The following is a 17,600-nucleotide window of genomic DNA, read 5'->3' as shown; positions in this document are numbered from 1 at the left end:
CAGCCCCCAGCCTCACCAGCAGCGGCAGCAGCAGCAGCCCCCTGGTGGCCTCCCAGGGACATCCTGGGGTCACTGTGTATCAGAGCCATTTGTCCTTTATACTTAAATCAGATAACCCAGGAACATCTCGGTGCACATGCGCAATTAATGTGTTTACAACAGTCATGCTAAATCATGCTCAGCAAGTTTCTGAAAGACTGATGGAGCCTGACCATTCATTTTCATTTCCCTTACAATTTGGAAATCAAAGGCTAACAGTAAATTCAAAGAGTCTGAATTGAGTACCTAATGTTGCTTTTAGTCATATCCAAATTATATTTTTAATGTTATAATCTGCTCTCAAATGAATACAAACACAGGATTTCCCTATGTGTTACAAAGAAGACTTTTGTCTCTATCATCACATTCTCTAATGAACAAGATCCTGAAAGCTGTGACTGTCAACACAGCACTCTGCATCAGGAAAGTGTGAAAAACCCAGTCACCACCTGCAAAGAGGAAAAGAGTACCAGAGAAAGACAAGGATAAGTTCACTTATTTTTTTGTCTTTTTTCTTTTTTTTTACTTTTTTCTGGTGTTATTAACATTTCTATGACCTAAACTTCATTAACTTTACATTTACCTTTTAAATCATGCCAATATAAACATCTGTGAGGAAAACGGTGTCAGTATAGTCAGCCCCCTTGCCTCACATCTAGCTGGGTGTGACTCAGCACATCCATTGTAAGCAAGTTACATAAGAGCAGTGTAACAACGCATGCATGCCCATGTACTCCTTGGTTTGTTGCCATTGTTGTGTACCTTTCAGTATAAGAGACAGTGGCTCTTAACCACTGGCCAGCAGAGCTCGGGTGGGAATAAGGCATATCTATCCTGCTATCAGCCACCAGAATCTTTTTTCAACTACCTGACTCATGACCTGCACAGGACAGGGCAGAGGGGTCTCTGATCCAGCCTGACAACATCTAATATCGTTCCAAAAGGCATCAGAATCTACTGGTTAAGAGCTTAACCTATAGAATCACTGACCAGTTTTCTCTACTTTATTTATGTAAATTTTGGATAAACTGAGGCTCATGTTCATATTCTGTAAAAAGGAGACAATACTATTAAATTTGTTGTGAAAATTAAAAGACATAACAAGTATCAAGAGTCTAGCCAAAGTTAATAGTGCACAAAAATATATAACATGATTGTTTTTCTCAAACTTGAGCACAGTTATTTCCAGGGTTTTATGCAGCGTTTCAAATATTACCGAAAGCCATAGAATGAACACAGTTCATTTTTCTGAAATTCCAATTTTAATACAGAATTTTACTGTGAAAGAGTAATGGAATTTAAATATAACTTTAATTTAAAATGGATACAGCAGAGATTTAAAACAATCTTTCTTAAAACAATTTCTAACTTAGAGAAATGTTGTTAGCATGAAGAATTTTATTTTTCCTGAAACTTTTGAAGTAAGTTGCTGACATGATGCCCCCTTGCCCCTAAATATTTTAGAGTGAATATCCTACAAATAAGGACATTCTTCTACTGGAGTGGGTCTCAATTTGTAGTCCTTGGCTGTCTGGGGTCCATAGGATCAAAACTATTTTCATAATAAGACTAAATCATTATTTGTCTTTTTTACCATGTTGACATTTGCACAGATGTGTAAAACCAACAGTGGGTAACACTGCTGCCTCCTGAGCACTAATTGAGGCAGTGACACCAAACTGTGTTGGTTGTCGTAATATTCTTCACCCCTATATACTGACAGGAGAAGTGGGGGGAGAAGCTGGTTTTACTTAAGACTTGAAGCAGTAAAAAGAATTAATTTTATTGAACATCAACCCATGAGTACACATCTTTTTGATATTCTGAGTGATAAAATGGAGGGTATGCATCATGCACTCCTGCTCCTTATCAAAGCCTGAAGATCGTTGCAAGAAAAAGTTCTGTGCAATTATTTGAGCTGTGAGCCAAACTAGACACTTTTTACATAGAGCACCATGTTTACTTGATAGAACTGTCAGACAAACTGTGGTTATTAGGGCTTGAGTATTTGACAGATATTTTCTTGAAATTGAGTGAAGTAAGCTTGTCACTTCAAAGGACACAGCTGACAGTATTTATATCCAGTGATAAAACTGATGCTTACAAGAAAAAATTAGAATTTCGCAAAACGTGTTTTCTACTGTGAGCTTGACAGTTCAGTAGTTATATTATGTCTATGATTTTTTGTCTTGCATACTGCAACATGTCACCATTTAGAAGACCTACCTAATCAGTGAACCACTGTTTTCCAAATGATCAATGAATGATGTTACAGAAGCATGCATGGGCAAAGCGTTTGTTGTTAACATGTGAGTTTATCAGTTATTTTAAATTAAACCATAAATTCAGTTTTAATTTCTAATATGATAATTTTGGATAGATAAATCTTACAGAAATGAAAGCTCTTTGGAATTCTTAATATTTTTAATAGTTTAAAGAGGTCCTGGCATCAATAAGTTTGATGCTCAGTTATCACAATGGTGGCTACAAAGTTGTTTGATGGGTAGAGAGTTTCAGTGTTGCAAGATGAAAAGAGTTCTGGAGTTTGGTTGCAGAACATGTACTTAACACTACTGAAGAGTACACTTAAAAATGGTTAAGATGGTAAATTTTATGTTATGTATTTTTACCACAATTAAAAATTTTAAAAAACTATATTGTATATCTAAATGTAAAGGTAAAACTAAATTTTTAAGAGAAATACATAGAATATCTTTGTAACCTTGGGATAGGAAAGAGTAAGGTGGAGGTTTGGAATGGGGAAAGAGATACAGGAGCCCAGTCCATGTTACACGTATTATGGTTAAGCATTCTATTAAACAGGCAAATGGATGTGTTGTACAGGTATGTGGATGAGTCTACATTTCGAGGGGGGGGTATCCAGGCTGGATATATAAATTGAAATCATTGGCACAGAGATGTTATTAAAGCAGTTAGACTGAATGAACTTTCCAGGGAAGTGAATATGTTTAGACAAGATGAGCAGTCCAGTAACTGAGCCCTAAGAACCTCAGTAAGTTGGAAAAGAAGTTTCAACCAAGGAGGCTTTCCTAATGACTAACAGTGTTCACTTAAGAAGGATGGTGTATCGTGGAAGTTAGATTTTTTTAAAAAGTTCTAGAGAGAAAGAATCAGCAATTGTATCTGATACTGATGGTAAGATAGAGACTGAGAATCAGTTACTGAATTTACCAACACGGAAATAATAATTTTGGTTAAAACTTGATTGGACTGTGTTTAATGATTAAAGAAAAACTATATAGGGTTATCTTAATTCAACACAAATAAGCACCTGCACTTTTTATTTTCAAAAGGTACTTTACTGTTAAGGAAAAAAATGAAAGTACTAATAATATACCCAGAGACACATCATACTAAATGGAAATATTTTCATTAAAATTAGGCACAGGCTGACTGATTAGCTCAGTTGGTTAGAGCACAGTGTTAGTAACACCAGTGTCAAGGGTTTGGATCCCCATACTCTCCAGCCACCAAAAAAAAACAAAAACAAAAACACAAAACAGGGAAGGTCTAGATCTTGCTATTGCAGTAAAGAACTTATTTTCACTCCTACAAAAGGAAAAAAAAAGTTTAGATACTTGAAATAGAGGCATTATTGATATTAGTTTTACATGACATAATCAACATATCAAAATTCAACAAATCATTAGACTGACAAAGAATTCAACAAGCATGACAAATACAAGATTACTACTCAAAAGAATTTATGCAGCCATATTTACTAATTTGGATTCATTTATCCTATTCAAAAAAGTAAAATAATTCCATTACAAATTGTCTCCAAACCTGCAGAGAGCCTTCTATTTGCAAGTGTTTGGTTTTAGGATTTGTGAAGATACCTCATCACCAAGTTTTGAAGATAGCAGCCTATGTGCCTTCTTTCATTATGCTAGTTGCACTGTTTTTGTAAGAAGATTTGGGGTAAATCATAAACTATACCACTACTTTGACCTTATCCTACTGTAAAATAACTTTGCTATAGTACACATGCAAAATGAGGCAAGGGCAATAGTGAGTTTTCAACTAGTTTTAGGCACTTTGTCCAAAGTACTCTTGGTAGGGGTCACGTATAATTCTTTGTTACCCAAAGCACGTCTTAGCATAACAAACTCATATGTAGAAGTATTTGAATAACTTTCCCATATTTAAACCAGAAATCTTGCAGTTTTCTCTGTAGCCATCTAGGTTAGGCTATGTATTATATATGTTAGAAGCAAAGAAATGGGAAGAATCCAATACTTAAATACCTTTGCTAGGATTATTTTGGTGCCAACCGTGGTAGAAGCTCTCTCTAATCACACCTATCTGACTCTGATCATCTCACCTTATCCCATTCTCTAACCAAGATACCCACGGAACTGGCTTTATCTACCTTCTTTATTCTGTACTTTGTCAAGACTACTTTGAGGGGGACAAAACCTGTTTACTCCCCTAACCCCATTAAGCCTTAACCCAGCCTTTTTGGAGTCACTAACAAAAACATCCATCTGAATACTGATGGTGAGATGAAAAAGATACTGAATTTCTAAATCTTTCCAAATATTAACTGTTGACTCCCCAAAAATCATTCCCGTCCAAGTAGCACAATTCATACACTTACCAGTCCCTGATCCCAGGACACATCCCTGATTCCAGTTTTTCACATTCTACATCCAAACACACTCTTTGTATGTTTTTACATCCTCCAAAATATAGCCTCAGTTGTACCCCTTCTCACTACCTTGATTCTAACCTTTCAAATCAAACAATTTTCACCAAATTAGACTGCAATTACAACTTTCTAACCAGTCAGCCTGTTACTTCTAAGCCTCCAGGAAATTAATAGGATTCTCTATGCAGAGATGCTTTTTCATTTTCGTAACTGCATGAATTCTTGGTGAATAAAAATCAAGTGAGAAAAGTATTATCCATCTTGAGTTCCCTTGGTATACTGTCTACTCTTGGAATCAACATTAACGTTAGAATTTGGTAAAATATGTACATTGAAAGTTAATTTTATAGACACCTTGTAAGATTTTTCAAAATATCAAAAAAATAAATGTCAAAATTTGAGGTATAAAATAAGCATCTGGATGATCCAACCAGCACCTTGTGTCGAGTCCTCCTTGGTGGCTCCAAAGCCACAGAATATGCTTTGGGCTGAGGTATGTGAGTGACTACTTCTGACGGATTGGTATTGTTATCTTTGCCATCTTTTATGCAGTGGGAATCCTCATTTGGGATTTGAAGCTCGTTCACTAAGTATTGACTAGGGAGATCCGATTAGTTTAGAAGCCTCAAAAGGGAGGGCAAGTGATCTTGTTCACTAAAAAATCTCCAGCAACCTGTGGATCTGTGGCTGGAGGTAGGTGAGAAGGGTGGTGTGTGTATGGTTGTGGCCTTAGGTGGTTACACCCCAGGAATTAGGCTTAAAAGTAATTGGAATCTTATTTTCTCCCAGATTCTCACCTTATCAAGGTAACAGGTGGGATAAATGCACAATGGCAAAATAAGTTTAAAATATTTCCTCATAGGACATTATTACGAAGAAACAGAAAAAGCATTATAGAAAGCAAAAGATAAAGTTGTTAAAGCAACCAAAGAGATCAGATTCCTTCTCTTTTACATGCATTATAATGAAAGAGGAAAGAGGGGAAGAGATTTCACTATGAGACCCTAGGTAGTTACCAGGAGCAGTAAATAGAAGTTTAAAGTGGGTAGCTGAATCCTGAAAGTGCTCAATAGAATGTCAGATCTAGCATAATAGCATATACACTGAACACAGGCAAATTTTCATACAATATCAGCTTTATTATGAATGTGACTTCACAAAGTTAGGATGGCAGTTTCACTTAAAATTAACTTACTAAAAGGTTTAAACATCACTTTATAGATATACACTATCCAAAATTCCAAGAGGTATTTCAACAGGTAATGGATATTGCTACCCATCTTTGGACAGACAGAATGACAGCATTACTGAAACTGTTTCTCAGACTGGTATGTGCCACTTGTTCCTGTGTTTTAGGGAAGAGGGGAAGTCACAATACAGGCATTATTGATGCAGTGATTCATGGATAGATGTTCCTATAGGACGGAGGAAAAGCAGTTAGGAGTTGCCTTAAATATAACTGTTATCTAACACCTTGTTCAGAGAACCCACAAATGCTCAGCTAGAAGCAGGGCAAAGAACAAAATTTCTACTGTCAAATGTACTCTATTAGCATTACCCAACCAAATCAAATACACCAGTTAGGTATTATGCTATCATAAGTGATTAGCGTCTAAGTATTGGCTAGATCACTGCTTTTCTGAGACTATTGTGATATCAAGTATTTATACCATGCATCTCAACATTGATTTTTAAGTGGTTTTCAGCTCTCTAGAACAAAACTCATTTCCATGTGAAATGTCAACTTCAAGGCCATTGTCTACTTGCATGAGTTTTGTGGTACCCTTTTGAAATAAGCTCAGTAGAAAAAAATCCTTATTAAGAAGGGTGTTTTTCTGCAGGTATTAATCTTAGGAAAAGTACTAATTCGATGTAACAAATTCCTCTGAATTTATGCCCGTTTTACCTATCCCTTTACTTCTATTATCTATACATTTTCTTATACATATATACACACACATACTAATACCTACAGAAAAATATGTATATAAGGTTGGAGACCTGTTGTGGGCTTTCTATGACAAATATTTTACTTTGTCACATGCTATACTGAAAATAAATTTATTATCTGAGATAAAAGCTAAGGACACTCCTTAGCATGAAATTTATTCATATTTATTCATGTGCAACTAATATAACTGACTATACCCAAGTATGATCTATGAATCCCAAGTATACAGGGTTCACATTAAAACCAGAGCAATCTGAGCATGCAGTATTCAGATAGAGATTTACATTATTTCCATTATGAAATCGCATTTAACAAGTTGCAGTTAACCATTCAGTGATGGACAACCTAAATATTCTCACCTTAGTAGCACTGCTAAAATTAGGTTCACACGTTTTACTTTGTGTGGGAGCTGACGACCATTGCCCTTTTATTCCTCGGGAGCTGTCACTCAAGGAATTGACGTCATACCCATTCATTCCAAAAGGCACCACAGATGGAAATCTAAGCCTAAAAGTAGGGCAAAGGAAAGACACAGGATAGATAGTTGTACAGATATTTTTGTGGGAAATATATTAATCAGGTTTTAGTTATAAGTAATGAAAACCAAAAATAACTGGCTTAGTGGGAAAGAGGCAAATTAGTTCTATACGTCTTTTAAAAAAGTATATAACAATCTTGAATAGGATGTTATCTATTGACCCAAGATTGACTCTAGAGCCTCAAAGTTTCAAACACTGAAATGATTATTGGATGTTACATATGTTCTATCTAAAGCTGAACAGACTATAGCTGACTCAAACACCAAACCAGTTATAACTAGGCCACAAAAACACACACCTTGATTTGAAATTGAAAATAGAGACTTGTGTATGTGGAAGAAGATTTTACCACCAAACTCTTAGCACAGTGGGAGAGGGAGACCCCCAATTAGCATAAGCAGCAGTTAGATTCTACCTCCTTTTTGCCATCCCAACCCCTCAACCATCCCTATTTGGGGAGTTGCCGTGTCCCCCCCACCCCAGATGTTATTTCTTTCCTTGCACCTGAGGGGAAGGAGAGTGGCTCACACATCTCCCAAAGCCATATGCAGGCGGTTCTAGGAAAAGGACTCAGAATTGAAAGTCTTATGTGAAAAAAGGCTACAATCTCACTCAAATTTTCTGTATCTTTGTGAATTTAGAAAGGCTAATATGCCCCAAATTTAGAGAGGCTAATATGCCCCCGGTCTATTTGATCTGGGAGAAAATGGACTGGAGGTAGATAGATAAGGTATAATTGCCTTTACTTCTACAGCTAAGTATTAAAATAATGAATCCTTTTTTGAGAGCTTAGTGAATACCTATAAAGTAGATGTCTTGCCAAGATCCCCCTTAAGAAGGCTGGCACCAGGTGTGAAATCTAAGAATCAGATCTTGGTTCTTCATAGACCCATTCAAAAAGTCACGAAGTGAGGAAAACCAGCATTTAGACCCACCACGGAGAACGCATCCATGGTGAGTCAGGGTTGGCCAAAAGAGACCTACAACCATGTCAGTTAAGAGTCATTTTCCCCTTCCCATGTCTTAACACCATTACCCTACCCCAACATACCCAGAAAATATAGGGGAGAGAATGGACTTTAAGGCCACAAAAAGATCACATATAGGAATCTACTCCAAAACCTCAGACTACAGCATAGCTGGAATTGGGAGAAAGGAAGAAAACCAAGTTAATATGAAATTCTAATGTTAAATTATACTCCACTGGGGCTTCACAAGTCAAATGATCAGGAAATGATCAAGATGCCATTAAGCAGTGGGAAATATTTTATACTGTACGGTTATAAGCAATGATTGCAAAAACATTGCAGGTTTAGACTATTTAATAATTGGTTAAGAGGTGAATATATCAACTGTGAAAAGGCCACTGGACCTCAAGAATCAGAAGAATGTGAGTGACGTGCAACTTTTATCACATTTACGTGCTCATTGTGTTGGCCACTGCTGTAGCACCACATCTTCCCATGAGACAGAAGCAGAATGGTGGCTCAGACTTTTTAAAATCTCATAGTCTTTACCTGCTGACAAGTTTACAAAGTCTGTTTGAAAAACTGGTTGGCAAAGTCAGGGGTGACCCTCAGATCAGTTAAGTGGAAGAAGATATGCTGTTTCTATAAAAACGTAGCAACTACTGTTGTGGCCATGGCATTTGAAAAGGAATGCAGATTGGAATAACAGACATAATTCCTCAGATTCAAGAAAGGTACATTAGGCACATTTTCTACCTCTGTTCCAGAGAGTTTGGGGGACTTATACCAGTTTGCGAAAACTTCTCAACGTGCTCTTTAGAAAGTCAGACTAAAGCATCATCACATCTAGAACTAAGGGATTAGTTTCCCTATCCTCAGGCCTAGAGATAGAGTCTAAGACTTCATTTCTAGAGGACCCTAAAAAAACAGATTGTCAGATTTGTAGAAGGTCTGGGTAGAATCTGGTATCTATCAAATGGAGTCAAGTTCTGTCTCCACTACATGTTGGCTCTTCCATTTGACAGATCATATAATAACTATATGCCTCAGCACCTTCATCAACTAAAGATGAAGATTATAGCACTTGCATCACAGAATTAAGATTAAGTGAGATGATTTAAGGAAGTTATCACAGTATCTAAAACATCAGAAGTGTTCATTAACACTCCTCTTCCGTCACTTACTTATTCCTCAAGTCACCTTATACTTGTCTTCAACTCTAATACTGTCATATAATCTAAAGGCAACTAGTATCAAAAAATACAGGACTTGGAGAAATTCTATTTAAAGTTCAGAACCACATCTTTAAGACCAATATGAATGTTTATAATCATTAGCTACTATACAGTTAAATTGTGTTTATTCAGATGCAGCAACACTGTCCAATAGAATTTTCTGTGATAGAGGAAATGTTTTATGTCTGCACTGTGCAATGTTACTGCTAGCCACATGCTGCTATTCAGCACTTGAAAATAGCTAGTGCAACTAAAGAACTAAATTTTTAGTTGAATTTTAAATTAAACATAAATATTACATGTGGCTATTAGCTACAATGTTATTCAGCACAGGTTTAGAGATGACTAGTGATATTTGAAAAACAAGATTTTTTAAAAATGCTAGTTTCAAATCAGTCCTTGCCAGGTGCCTTGATTTTGTCTGACCTTTTCCAACCATCAGAAAACATGAGGATATAGTAAGGATTTATTTGAAAACATTCTGAAAAGCTGAAGATGACCTTGCAAAGTTGCAAATGAACTTAGCATGATCAGGATAACATGGTACTGACAAAGTTCAAGTAGATCAATGGAACATGAAAGTCCAGAGATACAGGAACATATATGGTCATCAATTTAACAGAAGAGTCAAAGCAACCCAAGAGTGAAAGCAAAGTAATTTCAACGAATGGTGCTGTATAAAAAGGATTTCTATATGGAAAGAGAAGAACCTTGATCTGCCTCACACTACATATAAAAATAAGTCCAGATGGATTATAAGTGCAGACAAATATAAAACCATAAAGCTTTTTAGGAGAAAATGAAAGACTTGTCAGTAAGCAAAGAACGTTAAGACAAAACAGAAAGTAATAACCGTAAAAAGGAGAGTCTATAAATTAAACCTCAAAATTAAAGATATCTGCTCATCAAAAGATACCACTAAGACAATGAGTAAGCAATCAGGAGACTGGAAAAAATATTCACAAGACATCTGACAAAGACCTGGTATTCAAGTATATGAATAATACTTACATCTCAGTAGACAGATGATGCAATAAAAGTGGACAAAAGATATAACTCACAGAGGACATATACACCAGTGAGCAGTAATAATTAGTCATCAGGAAAATACAAGTTAAACTATGAGATACCACTATGCATCAATTAGAATGGCTAGAATAGAAAGCTTGACAACCTCACATAGTGAAACCACTGTGATCTCTTACATTCCTGGTGTAAGTGCAAAATAGAACACCCTATTTGGGAAACTATTTGTCAATTTCTTTAAAAACTAAGCATATTTTTTTCCTATGATCAAGCAATCATACTCCTAGGAATTGATTCAAAGGAAATGAAGACTTACGCCTGCATGAAGATTTGCAAAATGATGGTTATAGCAGAGTTACTTATCATAGCCAAAGGCTGAAAGTAGTACAAGTCTTCATCAGAATAAATATACAATAGAATACCAGTTGGCAATATAAAGGACAAGCTACTGGAATATATAAGTGAATCTCAAACATTATGCTGGATGAAAGAAGCCAGACACAAGAGTACATGCTATAATTCTGTTTATACAAAGTTACAGAAGAGGCAAGAACAGTGAGATGTAGCAAGCAAGAAGCAACTGGGAAGAGCCACTTTGAAGTGCTCATAATCACATGTGTATTGACAGGGTAGAGTTTACAAATGCATATACTTGTATAACATTTATGTATTTAGTTGTATGTAGATTTTTCTCAAAGAAATAGCTTTAAATGTTGATCCCCAATTCATACGTATGCTGAAATACTTAAGGGGAAATGCACACACGCCTTCAATTTGAAGTGCATTAAAAAATTGATGGATAGGGAGATGGGAATGCGATAAACTTTAGAAAAACGGTAGAATCTAGGTTTTAGATATAAGCGTTCACCGTAAAATTCTTTCAGCTCTTCTGTAGTTTTGAAAGTTTTTCGAAGAAGAGTTAAGAGAAATTTTTAGAAATGTTAGTTGTGCCATAGGCATTCTCTAGGACATTTAATAGCGGCATTCTCAACAGAAACATCTGTCAGCCAAAGGATAAACTTAAGAATGTGTAAAGGAAGTAGCTGGCTACACGTACCTCTTTACAAAGCAAACCACCTGAAATTCATAGGTGATATCCAATGTTGGTCTATAATTGACCTGAGATAATATGACAACATCATTCTCTTGGGACACCTGAAATGATTGAGAGTTTTAATACTAGAAGCCATTAAATTACTTTGGCATTTTAATAATTTGAATAGTATCTGTCAGTTCTAGAAAAATCTGAAAAAGTTTACATTAATTTAACAGAATGTAAAATAGTAGATCTGAGTGAGAAAAACTTTTCCCTCATTTTTGTCTGGTCTTTCAACCTCTTTGACCCCCATCTTCACCACTAAATAAGGACAGGAGAGAACTTTAGACTCTGGAATGGTTTTAAAGTATATTTGCCCTTTCCAAGTAGAACGTTTGCACATACACACATACAATGCTCCAAAATATTAAAATCTGACCGCAGTAAGGGGTAGAGAAACTGAGAAGGCATAGGCCATAACTTTGGAGTTATTTAACCACTTATCTGAAATCTCCTCATTAAGTAGATAAGCATCTGGCCCCTGAGAATTGATCACTCCAGGTGATTGTGCTTGCAAGTTTTAATTAGGAGGAACCTTTGATACTACATAGCCCTGAAAAAAAATGCAGAATAAGTTTTAGGGATAATCATTATGGTACTTACAATTTTATTGATCCCACAATAAATGACAGGATAAGAAAACTCATAGTTAAATGACAGCATCCTTGTTATGGGACAGTTATGTCCCAGGCGTAGGTCACCAAATCTGACTTCTGTGTCATTACCAAAGGGCCTTTTGTTAATTCTGGCTACCAACCAATCATCAGAACACATTGAAGTCACTGCTAAAAAGAAAATCCAAAGAATAATGTGTTAGCACATCTTTATCTTAGGACATAACATACTCTATATCAGTGCTGTATGAAACACAAGGATACTTTGAAAAGTTTGTGGTAAAATGGAAGATAATACTAATCTTTCCATGAACTTTGTGAAGACCCCTCATATAATACAAGCCACATATGTAGCTTTCAGTTTTCTAATAGCCATTTTCAAAAACAAAAGCAGGTATATTTTTTTAAATATGTTTTTTAACCCAATATATACCAAATACTATCATTAACCTGTAATAAAACAAATTAATATTTTACATTTTCATGTGGATTTTCTGAAATCAATGTGCATCATTTGTAGAACAATTCAGATTAGCCACATTTCAAGTGCTCAATAATTGCTTGAGGGGAGGGGCTACTCTCTGCAGCTCTGTATTTCACACTGCTGTAAAAACCCACCTCAAGAGATATTATTTCTTTGCAACCATTTATTTATATTTAGAATTAATACAGTAATTATTCCCTATCTTTTATGGTTTGTGATGATTAAGTGAGATAGTCATATAAACATCTTGGAACATTCCCTAGAATTTAGGTCAATTGATGTTCATTAACATAAAAGCAATTTAAAGGTCTTTATGTAAGAGATCACCACCACCAATACCTAATATATTCTATTAAATACCGTCTTTTCATCCATCCATCCTCAGCATCCACATGCTAAACTAAATCTGGATCAGAAACTTAACATTATATAAAAGGGTTCAATCTTCTCATATTAATCTGAAGAAGCTGTGGCTATATCCCAATAACATTTTTAGAAGTAAATACCAGGGACATTTTACTATATCTCTTTAAAAAAAAAATCACATCTTAATCTCTTTGTCCTGAGCTCCATGGCATGAATTTGGTCTTCAACATGAATTTCAATTAAATAAGTGACCTGCCCAACCACATGGATGAAACACTGACCTAGGTATAATCTCAGGGCACCTGGCAGTTTCCAACCATCTGTAGATGTCTGTCACAGTAAAACATTTGGCTTAGAAAGTGGGGCCTCATTTGGCCTAGAAACCTGAAGTTGAAAACTTGACTCTATTGCTTATTAAGATGGCTAAAAGAACAGAAACACAAGTACAACATGCAACTTACCACCTAGCTTTTTGGGAAAATATTTCTGCTAGAAAGATTAATAGTACAAATTGTTCTTATAAGAAATTTGACAAATACTAACAGCAAAAGTAGTGACTATAGCTGTAGAAGTTATCCTTAAAAGCAAACCTTTCAGAGGCAGGCTGACTGTCATTCATGGGTGAATGTTATACCACAGCCTTTTCCCACTGGGAACTCCCAAATTTATTGTCACATTAAGTAAAGAGTTCTGCTGTTTATGCACCAATTCCTAGGTCAGGTGTCAACACATATAGTCTTGTCATTTAGTCCAACATGAAAACTGAGATAGGACAGGAATTTCTTCATTGTCCAGATAGGAAATAAAATGCTCAAACCATTAAATTACTTGAAAAGCATCTCAAGTCTGGCACATAATGTAGCTGGCACTAATGCAAAGTCAGATCCATGATCTTGGTCATCACTAGTCAAGTCAACTCAGTCACTGCTGGAGTCTAGACAGTAGCTTCCTTATCCTCTGAAGATCTGTGTCTTAGAATATGTAGGAGTGAAAAAAGTGAGAATTAGAACAATGATGCCTGATTCAGGTGTCACTAATTATTCTCTTTTCATTGAGAATTCTCTATTAATAATGCTAGCTAGTGATTAATTTGTCTAAGGACTTACTAATCAAAGTCTGGGCAACATCAGCCTCACCTGAGCACTCATTAGAAATACTGAATTCCGGATCTCATTCCTACCCTGTAGAATCAGTTTGAATTTTAACAAGACCCCCAGATGACTTGTATATACAAAGTTTGAGAACAGCTGGTCTAAGGGGCCCAACATTCAGAGCTGCAAGATGACCAGTGAACATAACAAGCAGGTAAAAACATGCGAAGAGAAAAACAGGTGGGAGGCAAGATTTCTTTTGCATAGCCATTCATTTAATGCTTTCTAGTACAAGGACTGAAGGTTTTGTGTGTGCCAGGCATTACGATAGACCAGAGTTAGATATTCAACAAAGAATGCACTGGTGATTTACCCCTAAATTTCCCTAGGCTAGTCTAATGTGACTCACTTATACTTGCTTCTCAATCCCATACCCTGATTTCGGTCTCATGGATTGGTAATAGAGAAGTTAGACCCACATAACAAGTACTCCGGGGCACTGAACTCACAAAATGAGGAAAGTCAAGTTCAGGTGTGATATATGGTGCTTAGAGAGCCACAGATTGACCCACCCCAGAGAAGCCAAGTTCAAATATTAAGAAAGTGATCATAGACGGATTTGATATTTGATATTGGGTAACCCCACAAGTCGTTATTCACTCTGAGACCCACGAGAAGGAGGAAGTCACTACCTTCAGTTATTAGAAATCAGATTACATAGAAAATAGGAGTGGTTTCAGCTGGTGTCAGGTCTGACACCGGTTATGCTTAGAAAAGAGGTCTCACAAACATGCCATAAAGTGCTTCTAAGCAGAGAGGTAAAACACTAAGGCTGGGTTTCTCATCTCAACCCTATTGACATTGAGAGTCAGATTTTACTGTTGTTGGCTGTACATTGTAGAATGTGTAGCATTCTTGACCACTTTTCACTAGATACCAGTGGCAACCCCAGAAGAGACAACCAAAACTGCCTCTACACATCACCAAGGGTCCCCTGGAGGGCAAACCAGCCCCTGTTGAGAACCAGGGTTCTAACATAAAGGTGGAGAGAAGTAATACATAGACATGGATACAGGAGAAAGTCCACAGGCTGCCTTCTTTGGCCAACCCCTCTCACACTGATGTTAGATACAATTAGCCTCCGGTTGGCCTGCTGAGGCAAATCAGAGATACCCTCCCAACTACCTCCCAGTAATATCAACACTTCAATTTGAGGATTTTCACTGGATCTCTTGTTTTAACGTGCAACACATCCAGGTAATTTTGTACTGGTGGCCAAAATTAGACACAATGACTTGAGTAACTTGCCGAAGTTCGTGCAGCTAACAAATACCAGAATTGAAGTTCAACTGTTTCCAGAACCCAGAACTTCAGTGTATAGATGAAGCACTTAGAACCCATCCAAATTTAGCTGCTTATTGTCAGTATAATTTTTATTCTCCCATCAAGCACCACAGATAGGCCAAGAGAGCCTATACCCTACTTTCCTCAAAACCCAGAGATCTCTGACTTAAGGTAGCCCTTCCTTTACCTGGTCTGCTCAAATTATATGAGCCCCAATTAAATTAGAAACACAAGTCTAATCATTAGAAGAGAGATAATAACAAACTAAACCTGAAGAACCCTCAAATTGGTATTTAAAAAAGCATACCTTGAGCACAGTTTAAACACACAAGGAATTATGGAGATCACAAAGAATTTTTTTTTTTTTAACTGAGTCTAATTGGAAACAGGCAGCCCTACCAGTTGGTTTATAATCTGGGGGGAAAAAACCAGTTCTTCACACAACAATGTTTTAGAAAACAAGCATATACTTTAAATCATCATTCTCCAATGATGTTTCTTATTTATACCTGGTTCACGTCCAGAAGTCCAAAACAACAAAGAAAGGAAGAAGGACCCGCCTAAGAGCACAGAGGCCTTCATCACGCAGGACTCCAACACACAACAGCCACAGAAAACAAGAAATGGCAAGGACTGGCCTTCCTTGAGAGTTATAAACCTTTGGCCACACTCAGCTGTCTGCAATTGCCCTCGACTTGGGTAGCACAGGGAAATCCCTTAGCAACTTTCTTCTCAAAGTATGGTCCATCAGCCAGAAGTAGCTGCATCTCCTCACCTGGGAGCTTGTTATATGCAAAATATCAGGTTCCACTCAGATTTACAGAATCAATTGTAATATGCATTTCAACAAGATTACCTGGTAGTTCACATGCATACTCAATTTGAGAGGCATTTCTCTTAGTGTAGTCTTAGTCTGGACTACCTGACCACTGACTTTTTAAAAATTATTTGGGTATTAGAAATTATAGTGTAAATAAAGTTAATAATTCTATTGTACATCTCTAGGTACATGGATGTACTCGGGTGATGTCCTACATATCTGCATGATTCTTGTTAATTAAGTTGAAAGGAACGAGAACTTTAGGATTTAACAAGCATCAGGAGGCTGACACAGGTGATGTGTTTGTGATTGAATCTCTTTCGTTCTTTTATTGTAATTTTAAATTTCCTGAATCACTAAAGATGTCAAGCACCTTTCCATATGTTTATTGGCCATTTGAATACACTTTCTTGTGAAATTATTTTCCCAATTTTCTATTTAGTTTTATTTTTTTAAATTAATTTTTAATATAGCCTTTGCATATTTTGGTTATAAATCTTTTGGCTTATGTGTATTGTAAATATCCTCTTAATTTTATATGTCGATATGGCTGGGCCATGAGGTGCCCAGGTATTTGGTTAAACGTTACTCTGGGTATGTCTGTGAGGGTGCTTCTTGGTGAGATTAATATTTGAATAGGTAGACTGAGTAAAGCAGATTGTCCTCCCAAAGTGAGTGGGGCTGATCCAATTTGTTGAAGGCCTGAATAGAATAAAAAGTTGAGTGAGAGAAAATTCACTCTTTCTGCGTCTTCAAGCTGGGACAATGGTCCTCTTCACCTTACTTAGACTTACACTGGAACTACACCATCGGCTGTTCTGAATCTCTGGACTGCTGACTGCAGATTTGGGGACTTTCAAGACTCCATAATCACGAGCCAATTTCTTATTTTATATCCATATAAACTGCATACGTAGTATGATATATATGTTATATGGCATATGTTTGTGTATATATATTTATATATGTATATATCATATTGATTCTGTTTCTCTGGAGAACCCAGACTAATACAGTAGGTGATCTTATTAATTTCTTCATAGTGTATGTTTTTAGTGATGGTAAATAGAATCTTTGCCTTTAAAGTTAGCACACTTTGTTTCTCTTTTAATAAAAGTCTTTAACGACTTGTAAAGATATTTTCTGATGTTCTTTTCTAAAAGCTTTACAATGTTGCTCATTGTATTTAGGTTCTAAATCTCCTTGGAATTGATTTTTGTAAATAGAAGAATCTATTTGACTATAAGGATATCCATCTGGGTATTGAAATAATTCAGCCCACTTATTTATTTTTATTTTTTTATTTTTTTGTCTTTTTCGTGACTGGTACTCAGCCAGTGAATGCACTGGCCATT

At 36.3% G+C, this 17,600-nt stretch overlaps 1 protein-coding gene across 1 annotated transcript; it reads right to left on the bottom strand.

Annotated features, from left to right (window-relative positions):
• Window positions 1-3,603: 3,603 nt before the first annotated feature.
• Window positions 3,604-16,007, bottom strand: OOSP4B (oocyte secreted protein family member 4B). The gene is made up of 5 exons (XM_063095141.1): window positions 15,986-16,007; window positions 12,130-12,311; window positions 11,488-11,585; window positions 7,022-7,169; window positions 3,604-3,609 (listed from the first exon to the last, which is right to left on the bottom strand). The coding sequence occupies exons 1-5, from the start codon at window positions 16,005-16,007 to the stop codon at window positions 3,604-3,606; spliced, it is 456 nt and encodes a 151-aa protein (XP_062951211.1).
• Between the last annotated feature and the right edge of the window lie 1,593 nt (window positions 16,008-17,600).

Source organism: Cynocephalus volans, chromosome 4 (assembly GCF_027409185.1).
Source record: "Cynocephalus volans isolate mCynVol1 chromosome 4, mCynVol1.pri, whole genome shotgun sequence".
Taxonomy (NCBI): Eukaryota; Metazoa; Chordata; class Mammalia; order Dermoptera; family Cynocephalidae; genus Cynocephalus; species Cynocephalus volans.
The sequence above is the reverse complement of the archived record's forward strand: the minus strand, read 5'-3'. Positions and strand labels throughout refer to the sequence as shown.